The sequence below is a fragment of the Panthera pardus genome, unplaced genomic scaffold (genome assembly GCF_024362965.1).
Source record: "Panthera pardus isolate Hobbes unplaced genomic scaffold, ASM2436296v1 HiC_scaffold_20, whole genome shotgun sequence".
Classification (NCBI taxonomy): Eukaryota; Metazoa; Chordata; class Mammalia; order Carnivora; family Felidae; genus Panthera; species Panthera pardus.
The window spans coordinates 70,438,629-70,463,552 of record NW_026526766.1 but is presented as its reverse complement, the minus strand read 5'-3'; the positions used below and the strand labels follow the sequence as shown (position 1 = coordinate 70,463,552).

General features: G+C 47.0%; 1 protein-coding gene and 1 long non-coding RNA gene across 2 annotated transcripts; one reads left to right on the top strand and one right to left on the bottom strand.

The window, feature by feature from the left end:
• Positions 1 to 1,760: 1,760 nt before the first annotated feature.
• On the bottom strand, positions 1,761 to 24,443 carry LOC109269989 (uncharacterized). Its single transcript, XR_002081360.2, has 4 exons — positions 23,664 to 24,443; positions 17,714 to 17,781; positions 7,782 to 8,217; positions 1,761 to 1,887 (listed from the first exon to the last, which is right to left on the bottom strand). It is a non-coding gene; the product is annotated as an uncharacterized LOC109269989 (long non-coding RNA).
• CUNH9orf152 (chromosome unknown C9orf152 homolog) lies at positions 12,098 to 17,301 on the top strand. The gene is made up of 2 exons (XM_019454231.2): positions 12,098 to 12,903; positions 15,557 to 17,301. The coding sequence occupies exons 1-2, from the start codon at positions 12,711 to 12,713 to the stop codon at positions 16,081 to 16,083; spliced, it is 720 nt and encodes a 239-aa protein (XP_019309776.1). The 5' UTR covers positions 12,098 to 12,710; the 3' UTR covers positions 16,084 to 17,301.
• Positions 24,444 to 24,924: the final 481 nt, after the last annotated feature.

Below are 24,924 nucleotides of genomic sequence, written 5' to 3'. Positions count from 1 at the left end.
TTCAAGTCTTTTCCTCTATTTTTCTATTGATGGTTAATCCTTATTGATTTTTCAACATACTTTGTTCATTCTGGATGCTAGCCTTTTATTGATTTTATGTCGCAAATATTTTTTAGCCTGTGACTCACCTTTTCACCCACTTTTTGGATTTTTTAAATAGCATATCATTTAACGTTTTTTTTTTTGTTTTTTTTTTAGTCTCATTTCCAGAATTGAGAATGTCCCACATCCCTCTTGCCTCTTTCTCCCATGACCACCATCATTCCTGACCTCTGGGGCCAAACGCAACGCTACTGAGCTCACTGTGCCTGGAAGCCACTGCCAGTCTTTGCCTCACACTCAGAAACAGGATGCTTCTGGAATGATCGTCGGCTATGCAACAGCCATCTACGTAGATCAGGCTTAGTGGCCCTTAGTTTCACTTCAAAGGAGCAGGCTCTCTCAAGAAACATTTTCCAGAAAATCTTTCTATATTATTCAGCGAAGGACCACAAAGCTACCTTTGTGCAGTCTTTGAGTAAACGGAAGTTCATAATTTTGATATCGTTGAAACCTCAAAGTCAGGCAAATCACGGCTTTTAAACACTTGGGAATATTTTTGTTTTGACAGGGTGTGTATGCTACATACAATTCCTGGTCAAGCTTTTATAAGTTTTCTCCTATTATAGCTAGTAACCATCAGTTAAAAAAAAAAGCAAAACAGCAAACCTTGATCACATGAGTAGGTGATAAAAACTTTAAACAACTTACCAACCAGAGGGGCGCCTGGGTGGCTCAGTCGGTTCAGCGTCCAGCTTCAGCTCAGGTCATGATCTCATGGCATGTGAGTTCAAGTCCCGAGTCGGGCTCTGTGCTGACAGCTCGGAGCCTGGATGGAGCCTGCTTCAGATTCTGTGTCTCCCTCTCTCTCTGCCCCTCCCCTGCTCATGCTCTGTCTCTGTCTCTCTCTCTCTGTCAAAAATAAATAAACATTAAAAAAAATTTAAACAACTTACCAACCAGCAACTGAAATGATGCTTTTACAAGAGACAACAGTTCCTCCTTTTCTTTCATGGCCCGGTACAGTTTTAACACTTACAATGATAATGCTGATAGATTTTAAACCCAGTTTCATGTTTGCTATTTTAGAGAGAGAGCATGCATGGGTGGGGGAGAGAGGGAGGGGGAGAGGGGGAGAGAGGGAGGGGGAGAGGGGGAGAGAGGGAGGGGGAGAGGGGGAGAGAGGGAGGGGAGAGGGGGAGAGAGGGAGGGGGAGAGGGGGAGAGAGGGAGGGGGAGAGGGGGAGAGAGGGAGGGGGAGAGGGGGAGAGAGGGAGGGGGAGAGAGGGAGGGGGAGAGAGGGAGGGGGAGGGGGGAGAGGGGGAGGGGGAGGGGGGGAGAGGGGGAGGGGGGAGAGGGGGAGAGGGGGAGAATCTTAAGCAGGCTCCACACTCAGCACAGAGCCTAACGCAGGGGCTTGACCCTACGACACTTGGGTCATGACCAGGGCCGAAATCAAGAGTCGGACGCTGAACCAACTGAGCCACTCAGGCGCCCCTCACGTTTTTTAAATCAAATCTTTCAAAGTGACAATGCAATTTTCAGAATACATGTGCATTACTGGACAGTAGGACATGTGCCTACTTACTGGTCACCCCCTAACCACAGACAGGGCATATCAGTGACACTCAGGTGAAAGAATCAAGTACACGTGAAGACAGGGATGGGGGGGGGGGGGCGGGTGGCTGCTGTTTGCAGCTTGGCCTTCCACTCACCCCGGCTCGTATGACTCCTTCTTCCCCAACCAGCCATTATCTTGGGGTTGGGCCTCTGGGGCACCCGGGCCGTGTTCTCCTTCTGTATCTCGATGGGGACCTCATCTACAGTGGGCAGCAGAGAGCACAGGATCCTGGAGCAAAAAGCAAACGAAACTCAGCTCAAGCTCTCCTCCAAGGAGCTGTAGGAGCCTGCGGGCCCAGGAGCAACCTGGTTACAGACAGGTCACTGTTTTGTGCCACACCTGTAACTGATTTGCCTTCTCTGGGATACGGGCTGGGAAGCTTTGCTCTGGGAACAAGGAACCTTAGAATACTAAAGGTAGGGTAAGAAAGACCCAGGGAGGCAGTGAGTGATCAGAACAATTCTCCACTCTGGCTGCACAGTTTTATCTACTGGGTTTGCTCTAAACTATTCTGGTAGCGGGGGCCCCAGTCCCAGAGGGTCTAATTGCTATGAGTGAGGCACAGGCATCAGGAGATAGTTCTAAAGTTCTCCAGGTGATTGTAATGTGCAGCTAGTAACAGGAAGCACTGCATTCACGTGTCCTGGATCAGGAGTATCATTGAGGAGTCTATGCAGGGAGAAACAGGTGTGGGTGATCTGAATTGTTACTGCAGAGTTAAAGAGGGGGTGCTGGTGTAGACCTGTAGATCAGTATCCCTTAGAGTGTGGTCTGGAGACTTCTAACAAATGCAGATTCTATATAAAGTCGAATTCCTGGGGTGGGACCCAGGAATCTGCGTTTTAAATAAGCTCTCTCTAGGTGATTCTGAGAACACTGAAGTCTGGGAAGTGAGAATTTGGAGGCAGAATCTATAGGATTCTATTACCTACAGGGGTTAATAGATGAAAAAACTGTAAGATTTCTCTGGAGTGTTAAATGCCCCAAGGAAATCTGTGCACACGGACATTCACCAATAGGCATGCATTTGAATGAGCCTGGCTGAAAAAGCCTATGTGGCCACCTTCAGAGAATTAACACGCTGCTGTCCGCGTAAGCCTCGGTTTTGAGTTTGTGACTCAGCAGTCTGTAACTGGTTCAGCAGAGACATTTTGGGGGGTTGTGGGAGACGGGTGAAACTGTCAAGTGCAGGGAGTAGAAGAAGAAATGGGTAAGAGAAAAGAACATCAATTCTCCATGGTCAATTCTTCTCAGCTTGGAAGCGGTTGATTCTTGAAATACAAAGTATCATTCAGCGGTCCTGCTAGAGACACCTCTGATTGCTTTTCTTTCTGTTTCAAGTCCCCCTTCCTGAGGTTCTCACAAAATACTGCAGTTTGCAACAGTTGCACTGGGCAACCCAGGAACATTTTGCAATATTACAGAATTCATATTACTTTTGAATTTGTACATAAACATGCAGGCCGGGATGTAACCTGAAAATGTGACACTAATTGTATTTCTTTATATTGCCAAGGAGGAGGGCACTGAATACTAGAGTGTGGCTTTATTTTTTATAAAAAAGTATTTAACACAGTTTTTCACAAATTAAAAATGTTGGTTTTTGGAGTAATTTCTTTATATTTTTGTCCTTTAATTATTGAGGCAATTTTGAATATTTAGAGAAAGTAATTTTTGAAGACCTGAGACTGTTCTAAGTTTTTTTATTTTCCAACTTTGATTTACATGTTTAGATTAAAATATGTTAAAAATTTGAATATTTAAAAATAACTATGTATTATTTTTTAAAACTTTAGGTCACCAAAATGAGTATAAGTCAAGATCATAATAGAAATAATAACAGGAGAAAAACAATTAAAAGGGAAAAATAGAAAATTTTCAAAAAAGGTTGCTATAATTTTTTTAAAAGTAGCAGCAATAAAAATTAACTGACTTTATTGAGCATAACTCATGTAAAATTCAGAAATAAGGCACTATGTTATTTATTAATGAGTATTCAATTACTCATGAAAATTAATAAGAAAAATTTCTGCTCAAATCCACATCTTGAACTTCACGTCTGATTTAATCCTTGAAACTTCATATTATTTGGTAAATGATTTCTTTAGCTACTAATTAAAACACTGAGATGGAAAAGAGAATTCTTCATGTCAAATGCCTAATTTAGAAGCAACAAAATGTAACTCTGGGTTGTATCTTGTAAGTTAAAATTATACCCACAAAACCAGCAAATTGATAAAAAAGGACAAAACTTCTGGAGTGTTACTCTGTTGGATAATGGTACTGGAAAGTGACTCGAACCCTTTTCATAGCTTGAGATTATTTCTAGCAAAACTAAATGTGCCTCAAATTAATGGTGATTTCCAGTGGATAAACATAGTAGAAAACATAGTATTTCGTTTAACACCAAGTCTTTCAAACACAGTGTATTAAGCATGTCTTTTTATTAGGCTGTTTCAACATCTGGGACCTTACTGACCTTAATGGGACTGCCTGGCCCGGGGCTAACCAATTCCTAGCTCCAGTAAAGGACTCGCCTGTGAATTTGACTTTCATATGCAAACCAACCAATCTAGAGCCTGTATACCTCACTGCCTCTCTAACAGACTCTGGCACTCAGAGCCACAATCCACCTGTTCTCATCACCCCAGAGCCAAAAACAAAACAAAACAAAAAATCATGTTAAAAATCCATAGTGTGTCCATCAATAAATGAATGGATAAAGAGGTGGCGCGCGCGCACACACACACACACACACACACTGGAAGTATCATTCAGCCATAAAAAAAAGAATGAAATCTTGCCATTGCAACAACATGGATGGAGCTACAGAGCATAATGCTAAGCGAAATAAATCAGAGAAAGACAAATACCACATGTAGAATTTAAGAAACAAAACAAATGAGCAAAGGCAAGAGCGAGACACAGAAACCAAGAAACACACTCTTAACTATAGAGAGCAAACTTATGGTCAGCAGAGGTGAGGTGGGTGGGGGATGGGAGAAATAGGCGATGGGGATTAAGAAGGCCACTTATCATGATGGGCACTGGGTTATACATGGAATTATTGGATCACTATATTGTACATCTAAAGCTAATATAACACTGTATGTTAACCGCACTGGAATTAAAATTTTTAAAAATTTAAAAAATCCACAGTGTGAATTCCCACCATGTGTTACAAGAATGGAAGACTAAGGTTTGCCTCTGATTTCTCCAACTGTCTTCCACCAGAACAGCATTTTGCTGCTCCTGGCTAAAAACCGAACAGACGTGTATTTCTAAAAGTTGGAATGAGGGGCCCTCACTACCCAGGTGAGCTGAGCCCAGAGCTCAGATTCTGAAAATCCAAGCCCAAGGCCTGCCATCACTAGGTGGTGATGCCAGGTACTAGGCTGCTAGGGACAGTTCCTGTGCCCCTGGGGCCTCTGCAAGTGTTTGAACCAGCCAACTCTAAGCCTGTTTACCCTGCTCCCCCCGTTCCTTCCTGTGGAAACCACAATTAGGCACCTGCCCACCTTTTCCCCTCATCCTTTCCACCTCCTGCCTGACCCTGGTGCTTCCCCACATGGCCCCCGCAGGGAACGGTAGGCCGGCTCCTCCTGAGAACCTTGAGTAACAATTATCTTTCCAATGGCAGACATCTCCTGGTCTGTTGGCCTCATCATATCTCAATATCTCAATATCATATCTCAATATCTCAATATCTCCATAATACATTACATTAAAAAAATTTTTTTAATCGGTATTTTTGAGAGAGAGAGACAGACAGACCACGAGCAAGGGAGGGGCAGAGAGAAAGGGAGACACAGAATGTGAAGCAGGCTCCAGGCTCTGAGCTGTCAGCACAGGGCCTGACACGGGGCTCGAACTCGTGAACTGCGAGATCATGACCCGAGCCCAAGCTGGAGGCTTAACCGACTGAGCCACCCAGGTGCCCCTAAAACCTACATTTTAAAACACAGAAAGAAGTTGTAGAAACTGGCTTTCACATTCCCAGTTCAAGGAAAAGTATGTTACTACTTCCATTCCGTGGCTTACAACTAACGTCTGGGATTATCTTTGGCCAACGTTGGTATTTACGACTGTAAACTAGATTCTCCACGAAAGCGGTATGAAATGTCGCTTGCACATGAAAAGAAGCATATACACAACTGCCAGAAGTGGGGGCCGGGGGAGGGGAGGTGTGAACAATTGATGACAGTGAACAGACAAGCCAATGGTGACATAGAGTGCTGGCTCAAACTTCATTTAAGAAACGGCACACCGGCATTATGCCAAGCATTTTGTGTCCTGTTGGGGCAATCTTTGCTTAGCTGACTACAGAAAACCGTGGGCAATATCTACAGAAAACGGTGGAATTTAGTATAAACGATTTTGAAAAACAATGAGGGATGATTATTCGTTCTCCAGGAAGAAAAATTTTAGATAGAATTTGTAGACAGAAGAAATGATCATAATATGTTCGAAGAAGAAATTTATATTCAGTTCAATTTGATTATGGCAGGGACAGATGTCAACTACCACAAGAAACCAAGAAAGTTGATGTGAATATTTCATTCATTTTATATCTATTATAAAAAGCACAGCTATTGACTTCAGTGATGTCAAGTGTGAGCATCTATATGCTTCTTGGCCTTGTTTGAAGTAGCTGTCTTTTGACTACTTCTGTATTGGTGTCTATCTTTTTCATAGTAGCTTGTTGTTCTTTATATATTCTAGATACGAGTCTATTGACTGGTATTTCTATATCCACTCTGTGTCCTGTGTTAAAATTTTTTTTAATGTTTATTTATTTATGAGAGAGAGAGAGCACAAGCAGGGGAGGGGCAAGAGAGGGAGACACAGAATCCGAAGCAGGCTCCAGGCTCCGGAGCTATCAGCACAGAGCCCGACGCGGGGCTCGAACCCACAGACTGTGAGATCATGACCTGAGCCCAAGTCGGACACCTAACTTACTGAGCCACCCAAGCACCCCCGTGTCCTTCATTTTTACTCTTAATAATATCTTCAATAAGAAACAAGAATTTCCTCATTTTAATGCAGTCCATTTTATCAACAATATGCCCCATTATTAGTGGTTTTTCTGTCTTGTAATCTTTGCCTTCCCCAAGTAAATAAAACTTACTCTACTATCTCTTCTAGAAGACCTACTGCCTTTTTAAATGTGGACCTACAATTCAGTTAGAATTGTGTCTGATGCTTTGTGCATGATGTGAGGCAGAGGCTGAGATCAATCTTTGCCCACAGGGACATCCATCCTCCTGAACACTGTTTGTCGAGCACCGTTTACTGCCTTCCCCACCGCTCTGCAAGGCCACCTTTGTCACAAACATATCAAGCTGTTTCGTTTCAAGGGGTTTTTCTGCTTTCAATAGGTTTATGTGTAGCTTGAAATTTCTTTAATTTAGATTCACTCTCTACTTGGGTCCCTAAGTGAATTCAACTTTGGGGGCATGTCATTCTTGTCAACAAGCAATCTGAGAGCGTCTTCAGATGGTATATGCTTTGCCTTCAAGCAAAGCACAAGCTGCAGTTTCTGGATGGACCAAAATCTTTCTCCATCTCTGACTCTGTGCCTCTTTGCATCTGCAGACAGCAGGCATGGAGAAGTCAGGACTTCCAAATGCTTGGTTATCTGTCCTCCATGTTCACAAACTGCCTAGAGGCCCACGTTGTTTATATTTGCAATCATCTTTTCATTACTGCTTTCATTTTCGTTTGACTATCCAAGGAATGTCCACTCTCCCAGGAGGACTGGGCTAAATTTGGGGGCACAGAAGCTAGAGACTAATAAAAGGCTTATTCTTTAGTGATTCACTATTGAGGAAGTGGGGAGGTACCCAGGCCTGCCTCCACCCAGAACTCCTGAGGAGAAAGAACTGAGCAGCCCAGGATGCATGGAAAGAGAACTTCCGGCAAATGTTTAACCTGACTCCGGGTCTCGAAAACTCGTGCTCTGGGGCTTGGTGCATCTCCAAATATACCCAAACACAAAAATAGCCCATTAAAAATAAATATCAGAAATAAATAAAATAAAATGAAATACATAAAACATCACAAAAAGTCAAATGAAATGTCGAAACTGATAGTGAGGTTAGGCCAAATTGAGCAACACTCACCTGACCAGTTCACGTGATTTCTATTAAGCCCAGGTGTCACCAGCAAAACCTGCTGGGATCCGAAAGTCATTGTCCAAAAGCCATAGACGTAGTTGAAATCTTTGGTAAAAACAGAAGCAGAAGCAGAGAACCGTAGGACTTTCGGTGAATTTCCTTGGTGTTTAGTGCGCACATCTAGATCTGTGCATGAATTCACACGCTATAGAGGGACCTGCGGTGTAGTCTGCGAACAGCAGAGCAGAGGCGTGGGACTCGGACAGCACAGTCTAAGCAGAGGCTCATAGCGTGGGTAACAGGACAGGGCAACATTTATATCCGGATGGTTGTGGGTAAGTCCAGACTGAAAGTCTATGAAATTAGGGTCGCTATTCTTCCCCGAATCTTTGTTAACAGGTCCAGACTTGATAGGTAGCAGTGCAGAGGGTCCAGGCCATACCTGTGTTGAGATCAGGCAGAGAACTCAGAGCAGGGAAATTCCACGTCCCCCGCCCCCTGTGCCCATATAAATGCATCTCTGCAAACAGACCTGCCAGGCGTGTGAACAGAAAAAAGTTTCTCCAAAGCTAGGTAGCTTGGTAAGTAACTATTTATGTGTTATTTATTTGATAAGTAACTATTTTTATTTGGTTTTATAGCAGGCAAGTGTCTTGCGCGGCCTAATACCTTGCTGGGCATCCCAACCAGCAAGAGCTCATTAAATAGTAGCTGAAACACCAAACCCCCCTCGACCTTGCCCAGTTGTTTTGTGACTATGACTCAAAGTCCCCACTAGAGGGCAGGAAGCTTCAAGGTAAGATGATGGATTTTTTTTTTACAGGTCAATACATTATAATTATTGGAACAGTACATAATCATAAGTAACATATATTACAGCCAGAAACACTACCAAATGGTATATATGCATCATTTCATTTAAATTGTGTATTGTATTTTCACCTAGTGCTTATCAGAACTTGTGATTATACAATTCTTTCCCAGAACTGGACTGGAAGCTCCATGAGGATCATGTCTGTTTAATTTACTTTTCGATATGGATTCGTGAGTCTGGAACACTGTAGTAACTGAATAAGTACTGTTGAATGAATAAACATTGAATGAATTGAATCATGATTTCATAACCAAATGGTGGAGGCTGTTATTTTTTTTTTTAATTTTTTAAATGTTTTTATTTATTTTTGAGACAGAGAGAGCCAGACCATGAGCAGGGGAGGGGCAGAGAGAGAGGGAGACACAGAATCCGAAGCAGGCTCCAGGCTCTGAGCTATTAGCACAGAGCCTGACACGGGGCTCGAACCCACGGACTGTGAGATCATAACCTGAACCAAGGTTGGACGCCTAATGGACTGAGCCACCCAGGTGCCCCGAGGCTGTTCTTATAGTTACATTGTGCTTTGTCATTAGTAAAATTGCTTTTAAATGTCGTAATATCTCTTTTTAGGTATTTAAAATGAGTTATTAAGTAGTCACCCCATAGTGGTCCTTCAATAGCTTTTATATACTTTATTTGGGGGCAGGGGGGCGGGAAACATTCTTTAATAGAGAGTGATAGGCATTGTCAAAACTAAAATCAGTAAGCTCCTTCAGAAGAACTTGTAATATTAACTTATTATTTTGATTAAAGGTACTGTAATTATCTGGACCAACTTGTGAATTTGCCTTCAACAAACTCTTACAGTGCTGACCTCATGCCAGGCACTGTTCTAAAGACTTTATATCCAGGGGCGCCTGAGTGGCTCAGTCAGTTAAGCGTCCCACGTCAGCTCAGGTCATGATCTCTCGGTTCATGAGTTCCAGGCCTGCATTGGGCTCTGTGCTGACAGCTCAGAGCCTGGAGCCTGCTTCGGATTCTGTGTCTCCCTCTCGTTCTCTGCCCCTCCCCCGCTCACACTCTGTCTCTCTCTCTCTCTCTCTCAAAAATAAATAAACATTTAAAAAAATTAAGACTATATCCTTACAAAGATGCTATTATTAGCCCCATTTTACAGATGGGTAAACTGTAACTATTATTAGCCCATTTTGCAGATGGAGAAACCAAGGCATGGGGGGATTAAGAAACAGGATTTGACAACTAGTAAGTGGCACGGCCAGGATGAAAACCCAGGTATTCTGGCAGTAGAAGCCAGATATGTCGTCACCACGCTGCCTCTACAATTCACTCACTGATATTGTATATTATTGTTCCATAGAGTTGCAATTGCAATTGTGCAGGTTAAGGATTCTGATATGGGCCACAGCAAATCACATCTGGGAAAACTTTTGCACATTTGCATACTGAACTTTTAACATAAATTTTTTAATGTTTATTTAGTTTTGAGAGAAAGAGTGAGTGCAAGCGGGAGAAGGGCAGAGAAAGAGGGAGACCAAGGACCCGAAGTAGCCTCTGTGCCAAGAGCAGGGAGCCCGATGCGGGGCTCAAACCCGCGAAGGGTGAGATCATGACCTGAGCCAGAGTCAGACGCTTAACCGACGGAGCTATCCCGGTGCCCCTGGACTTTTAATTCATTGGACATAATAGTGTTGGGAAACGAAGGTCAGAAAGTGTCCTTGCCTCTCAAAATCTTGTTTCTAGACAGGGTATTATTTTGTCATTACGTGATGAGAAATTATAAACGGTGATCCCCTTTCCAAAAAACCAAACACGCTAACAAACACGCTAACTAACTTGCAAAGGCCAGCTTGCTCTAGGGCAGAGTTCTTGGCATGGCAACAGAGGAGCCGAAGCATACGATGCAAAAAATTGTTTAATATCATCAAAGTGCAATACACTTCCGGCCAAGGAAGTTTTGCAATAAAAACAACATGCAACAACCATATGACTCAGCAATTCTGCTCCTACGAAGAGTAACCAAAAGTATGGAGACGAGTCCTCAAGGTAAAACCGTCCATGAATATTCATAGCAGCACTATTAGGCTTTTCCAATAACCAACTGTATCGTTTTCACAAAGGAGGACATTGGCCTCTCTCTACCAAGATGCGGACTCCCTCCTGATGATCCAAAGACCACAGGCACCTCTATCACAACGTCTAACACAAAACCCTTCTTTCTCCTTTCCCACCTGCCGGTCTGCTCCTCTCCTGTGCCTATCTCTGTGACTGAAAGTACCATTCACCTCCCTTATACGGGTTAAATCGTGTCCCTCCAAATTCATAAGTTGAAGTTCTAACCCCAGGACCTAAGAACATGACTTTATTTGGAAATGGGGTCATTGCAGATATAGCTAGTTGAATGAAGATGAGGCCATGAGAGGAGCACCTGGGTGACCCAGTCGGTTAAGTGTCCAACTCTCGGTTTCGTCTCAGGTCATGATCTCACGGTTTGTGAGATTGAGCCCAACTCCGTGAGCATAGAGCTTGGGTTTCTCTCTCGCTCGCTCTCTCTCAAAATAAATAAGTAAATATTTTAAAAGATGAGACCATTAGAGTGGACCCTAGTCCAACATGACTGGTGTCCTTATAAAAAGGGGAAATTTGGACACGGAGACATGCACAATGGGAGATCACTATGTGAATATAAAGGCAGAGGTCAAGGGATGCTTTTACGTGCCAAGGAACACCACAGACTGCCAGCAAAGCCACCGAAGCCAGGTGAGAAGCCTAAAATTGATTCCCTCATAGTCCCCAGAAAAAAATCCAGGCTTGCTGGCACTTCTGGCCTCCAGAATTATAAGACGATACATTTCTGCTGTTTAAGCTCACCAATTTGTGGCACTTTGTCACAGCAGCCCTAGAAAATGAACACACTGCCCAATGAAGACTTACCCTCCGTATCACACCCCCTGGATCCCATCCAGTTCAACTCCAGAATGACTCCTAGAGTTCAGCTGTGACCTTCTTTCTATTGTCTCCCGTAGGTGTGCTGGGAAATTGGGTTCTCCGGAAGCCTCATGTTAGGACCAGATAGAAAGCGACTTAGTTGACCAAAGGATGCAAGGACAGACCCCCTGATGCAGGGGCAGAGAGTCTAGGATTCAAAGGGGATACAGAGAGGGTGCGGCTGGCAAGCAGGGGTGAGGGCGCACCTCTCGCTGTGGGTAAGATAAACACCAGCTCACTGCTAGGTTGGAGAATGCTTAGACCAAAGAGGCAGGTGGGAATGTCAGAGAGCTGGGGCTCCCCTGCGCTCTGTCCCAAGGCGGACTTTGGGGTTGGGCTTTCTTCTGGGATGTGCGCGGTGGGTGAGTGGAGACTTGGGGCTCCCTTCCTACTGGGGTTCCCTAGGGCATGGCTGCAGCATGCACCTCCCCGAGGCACCAGCTTTGTGAGTCCTCAGAAGGCATTCTTTTTTCCAGCTGCAAACCAAACGGACAGGTTTGCCCATGAGCCTCCAGGTTTCAGTCCAAGAGGTGGGAGCTGAAGAGGCACCTGGCTTTGCCCTGCAGCAGCTCCAGCCCCGCCGGGAAACCCGAGACTTCGCAGGAACTCCAGGAATTGAACTCTAAACATCGGGATTGAGCAGAGAAGGACCTGGAGTACGAGGCCTCCTTGGGCACCCAGAAGGCTTCTGAGCAGCTGTGCTTGCCTTGTTCTCTCTCCCTGGCTCCTCCCTCCTCCCCTTAGCCCCCTGTCTTACCACCTTCCTCCTCTGTTCCTTCCTTCCCTCTTGGGGATCCCTTTTGACTTCCTCCCCAATCTTCCTCTCCCCGCTGACTCTTCCTTTTCCTCTTACCTTCCCCTCTCCCGCCTTCCCCTCCCCCACACCCCTCTCACCCCGCTTTTCCCCTTGCCTGAGATTTACTCCTTCCCCACCTTCCACTTGGCCCTGCCTTCCCCTCCACTGTCCCCCATTTCCCTTACCTTTCCCTCCCTCTCCTCTTCCCCTCCTCCCTTACCTTTCCACCTGCTCTCCTCACTACCCTCCCACCCTCCGCCTCTCCTTCTCTCCCCTCCCACGCCCCACCCACCACTGTTTGCTTTTCTCCCGGATCTGGATGAAGGGGTTGCCCTGCCCATGCCCTGCCCTGCCCCATTTGTGGTGGCTGGGGTCTTGCTTCATGGCTGAGGGCTCGGGGACTCAGGCCCCGGGGAAAGGGCCCCGGCTCAGCATCCAGCTCCTGAGAGCCCAGTATGAAGGCTTGCGTCGGCAGCAGAGGGCCCAGGCCCACCTGGTGGTGCTCCCGAAAGGTAGGGCTGGGCAGGTGCTGGGGCAAACGTGGAGGGAGTGGGCCTGATGGGTGGCTGGGCTGCAGGCAGGGGAGGCGGGGGCTACGGGAGCCCTCCTGGTGGGGAAGAGCAGGGATGCCAGCAGAGGCAGAGCCAGAGCCGGGAGGCCGGTTCAGGGCGGCTCTGCTTGGCTCAGTTCCCCTGCCAACTGACCTAGCGGCCTCAGCCAGGCAGCTGGCCGGCTGCCCGCTGTACCCGGCCTCTGCTCTTATGTTCTCACCTTGTAGGACTGTTCTGCCTGGTGGACGGGTGGGGGGAGGGCGGCGGTTGGTGCCCCTGCTGGGCCAGTGGGGAGCCGGTAGCTCTTCCTGGCTGGGTCTCACGTCCTGCAAACCTGAGAAACTGGCTCTGGAGAGAGCAGACGTGGCATTCCCAGGAGGCCGGTGCAGGCCAGAGGCAGCACAGGGCTTAGGGACTCAGGAGGCACCCTGGCTCATGGAGCTTGCTCATCATAGTCTCAAACAGCAGCCAAGGAAGCAGGAGATACAGAAGCCTCAAGGAGAAAAGTCTCTACCCTCTGGGAACTCAGATTTTATTCCTGGAGAAAGTTTGCAGCACAAGGCTCAATCCCAGCCCTTCCCTCTAACAGAGGAGTGACTGGGTCAAGGGAGGTGGAAAGGCTAATGCTGTTCCTGGCGGGGGGGGGGGGGGGGGGTGGGTTCACCACCGAGCTGAAGGCACCCATTTCTCCTTTGGGCTCTTGCCAGCCAGTGGGTTCTGTCTGAACCGAAATGGCAGAGTCAAATAGCCCTTCATCTCTGCAGGGCATACACTGAAAGGTTCCTAAAGCCCTAGCCCACCCTCAAAGGTGTTTATTCATTCAGTCATTCAGCAAACATTTATTAAATTCAACTACTAGCAAATGAAAGTACCATGCTTAACATACCCATGATTCAGACTCACAACGAATCCCCATAACTGGCGTGTCCCAAAGATAACTTGAACTCGACCTGCCCCATTGAACTCACCATCCCCTGCCCCAACCCCCCGCTTTGGCTCTTTCTCCTAGGCTCTGTAACTCAGTGCCCTTCTCCCCTAGCGTCATGTGATCACTTAGGACCGGGTAGCTTAACCACAGATGGGCTGGCCAGGCACTGCTTTGTCAGGAAAGACTCCTGATTCCCAGGCCAGGTCAGCCACTCTGTGGGATCTGTTTTGGGGTCAGGGTCCAGGTGTACCTCCCACTTTAGTCCTTTTCCTCGGTCTCTGTGGACCACGGGCTGTGATGGACAGCTAAGGAGACTCCTCTCTGCCACCAAGACCTGCCTGTTCACCTTAACATAGCGGAGTGGACACTAGTTCCTGGCTTCTCCCGTCACGTCCCCTCCTCCTCTGTTCTCAAATAGGTACATAACATTTTGACTATTTGTGAAGGTTTTCGTGCTGAGAAAAACCGTGCGGTCCTCAAATGGGAACAGATGTCCAGTCTCACCACTGTTGGCAGAGATGGCCACACCAGTCCTGTTTTCTTAGATTCCCAGAACTGGAGCTCAGGGCTTCCTGCTGCCTTGAGACCTCCGACACCAGCTCCCCACCCCTGCAGAACACGTGCCCGAACACTCACTTTGTCCTGTACGGGGCCTCGTTGCTGCGACACATGCCCGAATACTCAAGAGAGCTTCACGGACAATTCAGAGGGAACCCCGGGCTGGTCACAGACCTGCTGTCCTGGGAACGTGCCTTCCAGTCATCCCCACCACCTTCTCTGCCACCAAGGGTTGACAATACACTATCACGTGCCACAAGGTGGTAAATATACATCCCCAAGAAAGAAGAGGGACATCAGTCTGGATCCTCACCCCTGCAGCCAGTTCAGGGAAGCAGTGGGAGCTGCTGATGTGTTCTCAGAACTGTGTCTGTGGGAGGGGAGAAGGGGAAGGGCCAGTCGTCCAAAAGGAGCATCCTCTACCTTGGGTGGGAAACCTGTTGTTTGAATCCCAGAACAGAAAACCCTGTAAGAGTAACCTTTTCCCCCGGCCGGTGCGTGTGAACCTGTACCTACCAATTCTGTCAGCTTGACATGCTAGCTCCCCAGCTCATCGCAGTTAAGTCCTGGAGTCTGTCATTAAACTCAGTTCTGCTTGAGATTTTTCTTCATAGCATTGGTTACCACCTGCGATTTTATTATAATATAGTCGCTTGCTAGAATGACTATAGAATACTTTCTGTATAAATTATTAAATTATATAATATGATATCTGTATAGAATATATAACATATTCTACCCCACTAGAACCCATCCATGAAGATGCAGATTTTGTCTCAACGTTTACTGCCGTATTCTCAGAACCTAGGATAAATAGTCCCTGGCATATAACGAGTGCGCGATCAATATTTGTGGAATGAATGAATAATTGTGCCTGAGCGTGTGTTAGAGAGCTTGTGTGGGTGTGAATGTGTGGGCATGGGAGGGAATGCACATGTGTGAACATATGTAAGTGGGGTCATGTGGGACCCACGTATGTGTGTGTCCCACGTATGCAATGTACTGGCCGCCTGGCTTCCTTGACGTTTTGGGATCATATTCCTTCAGCTTGAAAGCTCTGAGACCCCTCAAAGGCGAGCTGCCCATGTACGTTCTGGTGGTGACCCTGCTTGTGCCTTGCTTTGTCAGGAGGGTACGCGTCTGCTCCTGCAGAGTCCATGGTCAGTGCTGTTTGGATTAACAAGGAGAGAAGGTGTTCCCTGTCCCTGGAGGAGGCAGATCCTGAAGCAGAGGTGATGCTGGAGGAGGCTGACAGAGGCTGTCTTCAGGTCCCCGAATCTCCATGGCACAAGCACCTAGAGATGCACCGCTGGGTCCAGACCTTCCATCAGGAAACCGGTCTTCAAGTGAAACACAAGGGCAAGCTCATGGGGTCTGAGCAAAGGCTCCCTCAGGAAGGAGACCCGGGCTCGTTTGAAAACAATCAGATGACTCAGCAAGGGACCAGCATTCTAGAAACAGCCTGGCATGAATGTCAGGAGGACAATGTCCAAACAAAGGCAGCAGGATCTGGCTTAAATATCGGCATTCAGTGCCCTCCTTCCATAAAGAACCCACACAGGTCTGAAAAACCAGCTCACTATCCATTTCCCCAGAGGAAAACTCCCAGGATCTCTCAAGCTGCCAGGAACCTGGGCTTATATGGCCCAGCCTGAGGCTTTCTACTCAGCCAAATGTCTCAACTTTGAAACTATGGATGACCTCATCAAAGAACACGGGAGGCAGAGCCACAGCTAGGGCCTCTAGCTGTGCACAAGAGCTAGACTAACTCAGTTGCAAGGATTCTGAACTTCATGGTGGACACACAGTCTTGCCCTTCAAAAAAGAAGAGATTGCCTAGACCAGATTGCACACAGTCCAGGATGAAAGAGGGTTGTCTAATTGATGCGATGTGGCTTTATTCTGCTTGTATACAAAGACCTTGCTATGGAGCCCTAGATGCCCATTCTTTGGGGAGGCCCAGTAAGACACCTCCTCTGTCCCTAGAAAAGGGAATTTGCAAACATAACACAGGCGCCCTAGCCAATGGAATGCCTTAGCAGTGCCCTGGAGTCAACGGGCGTGGGCAGTCTTGTTTTCAGTATCTTCTGATGATTTCTCACATGATCTGGAGAAGATGAGCACTGAGAATTGCCTTTTTCTGGTTACTGTGCCTGGAGGCCAGCTCACTTAGAAGTCACTGCATTCATTGGGAGTGACCACACCATTTCAGCTAAGACTCCCAAAGTATGGTCACTGGGTTAAACAAACAAACAAACAAACAAACAAACAAACCTACTGTTTTGTGTGTTAAGGGTGTTTAGGCCATCTCTCACCTCTCACTGAGACTGCACATTCCAGACCAACCATTGGTTTATTTCCTTGCCTCTCTCCCTCTATTCTTCCCTCCCTCCCTCCCTTTCCTTACCTTTCTTTTCCTCTCTTCCTTCCTTCTATCCTTCCTCCCTTCCTTCCTTTCTTCCCATTTGTCTGTCTTCTCATCCCCCCCTCCCCCCACTCTCTGTCTCCTAATTAAGTTCTTATTAAACACTGCCAGTGATTGAAGATATATAGTAGTTGGAGCCTGAGCAGGAGACAAAGAAATGTTCCTATTGGAAAATATGTAGTCCCCACAAACTCCTTCCTCTTCAGCCGAATTTGAAGAACTCAGATCCTTCCTGGGGTATTTTAAACTCAAGAAAAAGTGAACCAGGTGTTACTTGGGTGATGAGAAGAAAGTCAGTCTTTCTTGGTTAATGTTTAACTTTAGGAATGATATTTAAACACACCAAAGGAATGATATGCCTTTCCCTCATATCAGATAATCGCTCTGTAAAGTTTCATTTGTATTTTCCTCTTTTTCCCCAATGGCGATCCTGTCTTGTCCATCTTCATCCAGAGTTGTTAACTAGCTGTGTCATTACCTGTGAAAGATACATATGTGCCTGCTCATTGGATCACCCAGAAATTCACTGCAGTTTGGGGGTTTGTTGCATTTTTTTGTGAATAATTCTTAAGAGCCACAGTTAAATTTTTTTTAGTCTAATGAAAAATAAGGGAATTTTCTGAAAAAACTTTGTCCTTCACCTTCAAATCTTACAACAGAATTTTTTTTTCACTCATGAAAAGTCCATGTGGATTTGGCCAAACTTCCCAGGGCAGCTCTCGTGCATATATGGCCGAGAGTTCAGGCTGCTTCAGCATCACAGCACCTACGATATCAATACTGGGTTCCCTCATCACTGTAGCAGGAGAAGAAAGCCAGGTACACAGTCACGTACTGGCTTTCAAGTCACTTTTGCTTACGTTTCGTTGTCCAAAGCAAGTGTCATAGTCCTATCTTCACTTCAAGGGTATGCAGTCATCCCAGGTGCCTGGAAGGAGAGAAGAAATGGAAAGCATGGATGAACAGCACTAATGGCTAACACAGGTAGATAGGGGCCAATTATAGCACATTATTAGATTTCATTCTGCATACAATAAGTAGTCATTAAGAGATTTACGTACGAGACTAAAATGATTTAATCTGCAGTTTAACCAGATTACTTGGGTTGTTCTACGGAGAATGAGTTGAGGGTCACATTAAAAGGCAATGGCCGGAAACGGCCAGGACAAGTTCAGTGGGAGAGATGCTCTCAGCTCAAGCAAGAGTGGGAGCTGAAGAGACGGGGAAAAAGTGGATACATCCGACGTATATTTTGGAGATAAAGTCATTAGGATTTACTGAAGGAAGATTACAACAAGGGGTCCTGAGTTGGGGATGTTCGTGAGACACACAAATGAAGATATCAAATAGGCCGGTGGATAATTGAGACCCAAGTTCTGGACTGGACATGAATTTAAGGGACACTAGTATGTGGAGGCACCGAAAATATGAGCAAAGGTGAGCTCACCTATGCAGAGTGTCGAGAGAAGGCAGGGTCCAGAATAAGTCCTGAAAATGCACAGTTTCCTTGGTTGAAAAATCTCTAAGGATTTTTCCAATCCTTCCTTAGAAGGGGGGGGGCAGAGGGAGGAGGGGGCAGTTGAAGGACACCGCAGAGCAGGTTCCTGACTGGGGACAGAAGGAGAGCCAGGGTGGTGGGGAGTCACAGACCTTCAGAGGCTGGACGTGGCACAGGTCACCCTCCCGACTGCAAACCTTCCACAAATCCCCATTTTCTAGATCCACATTCCTCAGTCTGGAGTTGCTTTTCCTTGAGCATGGGTTAGAAGGCCAGAGTCCAAGAGGCGATGCCTGAGTGGGAAACCTTTTCAGCCAAGAACAGGCCAGGTCAGTGTCCACAAGTTCAGGTCTGAGCCGACTGCCCACCGCCAAGGCTGATCAGACAGAGCACCCTTGTCCCCGAGGCCTGGCCTTCCCTGGGCCCGAGTTGTTCTCGTGCTGGGGGTGCGGCTGAGGATCTAGTGTTCCCCTGGAAGAGCTTGAAGGAAGAGAGGGAAAGGGCAGGGCCGGTTTGGGATCCTTCCTCTTCCCACAAGGCCGCTTCTGCCAAGAGCATTAGACCAGAACCATCCCTCTGTTGCTCGGTCACACTCACACTTCCACTAGCCCATGGGCTGGCACACTTGCTCGGCTAGTCTGGGCCGTCATACCAGCCACAACTGATTTTCTCTCTCCCGTGCTGGGCAGGACTGGAGCTAACCTCTTCCCCTCCTCTCCACAGTGCTAGCAGAGGAAGGCTCTCATGAACTAGGGACCACCCAGCTCACAACAGACAGCCCTGCATCAGGCCTCCCAGCCTTCCCACCACAGTGAGGACCCCTCCCCTCCCCAGCCCAGCCCAGCCTGCCACCACGTGGCTGCTGGTGACGGCCTTCAGTCCTCGGGCTCCAGTCTCAGCACTGCCATCAGGAGACATGACCTTGGCTGAGTTCCCAAACTCTCTGAGCCACACCAGTCCCAGTTACAACATGAGGCCACAATAGCCCCTGTGGGCAAGAGCAGGGACAGGAAGAGGCCTTGGCATTAGCTGGCAATTCTGCCATCCCCACTAGGGGCACATCCCCACATCCCCGCTAGGGGCAGCCTCCCTGCATACCACCTCAGCCAGGATTCCCTAACTTTCCATCCCAGTTCTTGCCTCTGGCTCAAGTCACATCCCACAGACCTCCCTCCCCACCCCAGCACAGGCTGGAAGCAAATACCTTTAAGACCAGCGGATCGGGGTGGGGGGTGGGGGAGGAGGAGCATGGTCCCCTTGTCACACAGCCCTCCCCCATTCAGAGGGTACAGCCTTTTGGCACCAGGGTGGAAGGCAGAGAGAGAGCACAGATGGCTCTTTTTTTTTTTTTTTTCAACGTTTTTTTATTTATTTTTGGGACAGAGAGAGACAGAGCATGAACGGGGGAGGGGCAGAGAGAGAGGGAGACACAGAATCTGAAGCAGGCTCCAGGCTCTGAGCTGTCAGCACAGAGCCTGACGCAGGGCTCGAACTCACGGACCGCGAGATCGTGACCTGGCTGAAGTTGGACGCTTAACCGACTGCGCCACCCAGGCGCCCCACAGATGGCTCTTTATGTGATAGGTTGTGGTGTCTTTTGAGTCTCTCTTCCCTTGGTTGTCTACACTGACCTAGCTCATGGTCTGTGGGCTTCTTGTGGACAGGTGGTGGCCCCCACAGGCTCATGCAGACAAGGAGCTCCATCCCCTAGCTCCAGCCCTCCCACCCGCTATGCATCAGAGGTCTACCTCTCTTGACCGGGCGCCTGGGTCTCACCTACTCTCTGCTGGCCCAGCTGGGGCCTGTGCACACGGACAGGAGCCATTTCTGCACCTACTTGTTGCCATCACCTTTGCTAGAGAAGGTGGTCTAACTTAAGCAAACCAACTCCAAGCCTGTAACGCCTCTAGGTTACAAAATTGAAACCTAAGGACAACCAGCCGCAAACAGCCAACTAGGCGTTGGGCTATAGCCAATCAATCATTCCTTACTCTGCTTCCCTGGCTGCTGTATCCAAGTCTCTCCCTGAGCTTCTGCTGGTGGAGCACCCCTCACCACTTTCAGTTGGGGGCTGCCTGAGCAGAATAGACTTTGGCTCGAATAAACTCTTTGAGTGTTTACCATGCCTCAGTTTATCTTTTAACACTATGTGAAACTGCTCCTGTCTGATCCCTTCCCTTCGTTTATTTCTACATCATCATAGCTAGGAAATCCTCTTGAAACATTTTTGTCTTGAAACTACTGGTGGTGAGATTGGTGCTCCTGTCTGGAGGCCAGAGAGAACCCCATGACTTTCTAAATCCTGCTTCTTAAAAGCTAACCCTTCCCCAGCCGCTGATGCACTGGGTATACCTACTTGGCACTAATATTCCTTTAGGTCACTTCCTTGCTGTTTAGAAAGACCCACCTGCCCCACCGTCAACATTTTCTCTCTGCACATAAATTCCTGAAGGTTTTTTTTTTTTTTTTTAATTCCTGCTGCAATTATGTTTCGTCCACAGCTAATGAACGATTCGCTTCCTGGAAACACTATTCAAGTGACTAAACTTTTCATTTTCATTTTATTTCTTGGCTCTGGGCTTGCGGCAGTTCCATGAAGTTTTCCCCCTTCACTGCCACCCAGAAAGACAATACAACCACAATTACAAACCCTTTTATCTCCCTTCCTGTTGTCTGTTCATTGATGAATCTACCACCGGGCTGAGGGTTTTTTGTTGTTGTTGTTGTTTTCTTTTTGGTTTGTTTTGTTTTGCTTTGCTTTGTTTTTATTTTTCCAGCTACTTTAATTATAAAAGTCTTTTATGTTCTCCAAAAAGAAAAAAAGAAAAAAAAACCCAGAAGGCAGCAGGCTAGTACAAAAATGTACAATTGGAAGACATTACCACCAACTAGATCTGACAATAACTCATACTGAAGACGCTGAAAATAAAAGCAAATTAAAACAAAGCACTAAGCCAGGGGTCTTATTTAATCAGGGATGTTCACCACCTAGATCTCTTCCAAATAATACAGTGCTTGGTTACTCTAAAAAACAGAACCAATGAGCCTGGAATCAGGCTGTGCATATTTTGAAAAACTTCTATGATCAACACCATTCCTGATAAAGAAGCGCTGTATTAATATGAACCATGTTAGCTCTAAACCAGGACTTCTCATCCAGATATACCTAACCCTTCCCCAGCCTGGCTGTTTTTATCCACCCCCGAATTCCCCAAGCTCAGGATCACAACCAAGGCTTGGCAGCATGCCAACCTCTCAGCCTTGGCCAAGAAATGGAAGAAGGAGGGGAACGGTGGTGGTAAACACCGCGTCCTCTGCCAACCCACACTCCCCACGTGTTATTAAGGAAAGCCTGATCTGGCCCTCAGGATCAGTAGGAGATCTAGGTCAGCGAATACCGTCCCGATGCAGGAGCAGCTCTGCTCACAAGAAACACAGAGCTCTCCTGGTGGGAGGGACTGGAGACAGCTTGTCCAGACTCCTGCCCCAGCCATGGATCTCCACCCCCTGCCAGTCTCAGATTCCACTTGCCAGATTCTCCCCCAAAACCAGACACTCGCTTTCCTTTTAAGGTTCTGCCCATGGCACATGTGGCTACATTCACAACCTGAGGACTAGGGGCGATCGTCTCCCAAAACCCAAGCTCCTCTCTGCTGAGCTCTACCACGTGCTGACAAAATCAATGGGAAGACCCCTGACTAGCCACGGACCACCGCCAGTCTCCAAAGGGTGTGTGTGTGTGCAAAGGACACTCAGAACAAGCGCTCACTGTGGCCAGATCCTGGTGATGTGGCCCAAACATGAGCTGTGGGCCCCCCATTGCCCCTCGAGCCTTAGGCGCACAGCTGGGTTGGCCCTGTCCATAGGCATTGGCCTAAGACAGTGCTTCCCAACCCTGACTGCACAAGAGAATCATCACAGAACTTGGACAATATCTAACTAAATTACAATCTCTGGACTAGGGCCAGAGCATTGATATTCTATATTTTTCTTTTTGATCAAGGCATAAAACAGGTCAGGTGTGGCAAGTGTGTGTGTGTGTGTGTGTGTGTGTGTGTGTGTGTGTATTTTTTTTTAAGTAGGCTTCATGTGCAGTACGGAACCCAGCGCGGGGCCTGAACTCAGGCCTGAGATCAAGACCTGAGCTGAGATTAAAAGTTGGATGCTTAACCAACTGAGCCACTCAGGCACCCCTCTTCAGAGTATATCTTAAAGACTTATTTATGTGTGTGTGTGTATATATATATATACTTATTTTCAGAGATACACCCCCCCACACACAGCATAGATCAAGATAAAAATTGCCAACATTCTGGAAAGTTCCCTTCAGCCTCTTCCCAGTAACCAGCCACGGTTTCCCAATGTCCTATTTTCATTTTTTGCCATCATGAATAAAGCTAGTATTGCTCTTTGGACGTGTCCTTTGGTGGCATTTTCTTTCACTTCTCTTTGTTAAATTCTCAAGAAGTTTTACCTTTCAATGAAATCAGAGATCTTTTACTTGTTAAAAATGACACTGATAGGATGTCAATTTTTTTTTTTTAATGTTTATTTTTGAGAGCGAGAGCGAGAGAGTGAGGGACCATGAGCAGGGGAAGGGCAGAGAGCCAGGGGGACAGAGGATCTGAAGCAGGCTCTGCCGATAGCACAGAGTCCGACACGGGGCTCGAACTCACGGACTGCGAGATCAGACCCGAGCCGAAGTCAGACGCTTAACTGACTGAGCCACCCAGGCGCCCCCATCCCAATTCTACCCCAGCGAACTTATATTATGGTTAGCAATGACCAGAAGCCCAAAGAATTAAAATGCCAACAGCAAATCTTACCTGACAGCTCTGGTCTATACTGCATTTTATTATGTTATTTTGTTTTATTAAAAACAAAATCAATGGTGATGGATGAAATTCATGGCTGGGCCAGTCACTTTTCTGACCACTCACAGAATCGGGAAGTGCTCTGGCCACAAAGTCGCAAAACACAGTTTCAGTACAGAACTTAATGCATCCTATCAGTGTCATTTTTAACAAGTAAAAGATCTCTGATTTCATTGAAAGGTAAAACTTCTTCCCCACAGCTCGGGGTTAGAGGTCCGCAGTGGAAGGATGGGAAGCCTGGTTAGTGCTCACCTACCCGGAGCCTCTAGTTCTCGTCCTAAACGACGTAGAGAGGTTCTTGTCCTCTCCAGGGCTGGGAGTCGGTAGTGGCTGGGAGGGAGGGAGGTGAGGTAAGACCTTACTTGATTAATACCACCATGAAAGGGCAGGGAAAGAATTAAAGCCAACACTTTCTCTGTCTTGGTTTTTGAGACCCACCGTCTCATCCCTGGGATCTTCCTTTGACTCGAGAGGATGTACCCCTGCTCCAGCTGGCTGCCCGTAACTCGTCTGCAGCTCTTCTGCGCGCAGGAGTGAAGCCCAGCTTCATTCTGCTGTTGTTCCTGCCCTTCTCTGGGCAGCCCCGGTGTGCAGGACCTAAGGACACCTCACGCCTCTTGAACGAGAGGCCCATCTCTGCTCCGGTGGACACCCACACCATGTTTTGTGCCCGCAAATTCTAGAGAGGTGGCCTAATGTGCATAGCCAGCTCTCTTGGCTGTGTTGTTACGAAGCCGGCAGCTACCTCCTTCCCAATCCCCAGAGAGCATATAACAAGCTTCTTGATGGCTCCTTAATACCTTCTCTCTCGGCTAGAGGCCAGGCAGCCACCCCAGCCCCCTCTGTGTGGATGGGACTCTGAGCTCACTGAACTTTGTCTCCAGCAACCCTCTGCTAATCCCCAACTCCTGACAGGTGCAATGGAAAGTTATGTGTGGCGTTAAACAGCATTACCAAATGATTCCACAATCCCACTCGTAGGTATGTGCCCCCAAAGAACTGAAAGTGTATGTGTGTGTTCACGGCAGCGTTACTCACAATAGCCAAAAGGTGGAAACAGCTCAAGTGGTTATCAATGTGTGGATGGATAGATAGATGTAGTCTATCCAGGGCACCTGGGTGGCTCAGTCGGTTGAGGGACCAACTCTTGATTTCAGCTCAGGTCATGATCCCAGGGCTGTGGGATCGAACCCCGTGTTGGGCTTCACGCTGAGTGTGGAATCTAAGATTCTCTCTCTCTCTCTCTCTCTCTCTCTCTCTCTCTCTCTCAAAAAAAAAAAAAAAGAAAGGATAAAAAGAATGTAGTGTATCCACACAATGGGAATACTACTTAACCTTAAAAAGTAAAGATCTGACACATGCCGTAAATTAGATGAGCCTTGAAACCATTATGCGAAGTGAAAGAAGCCAGATGCGAAAGGTCATTTATTGTGTGATTCCATCTATGTGAAGTTTCCAGAACAGGCAAATCCATAGAGACAAAAGGCAATTCGTGGGTGCCAAGGGTGGGGGAGGGGTAACGAGGAACGGCTGCTTGATTGTGGGGTGTCTGTTGGGGATGACGAACGTGGTTTGGAACTAGAGAGTTCACAACATTGTGAATGTACCAATGTACTGACTTGTTCACTTTAAACATGATTAAGTTATGTGAATTTCACCTCAATACATTAGGATTTTTTAAAAGTTATGTATGCTTACC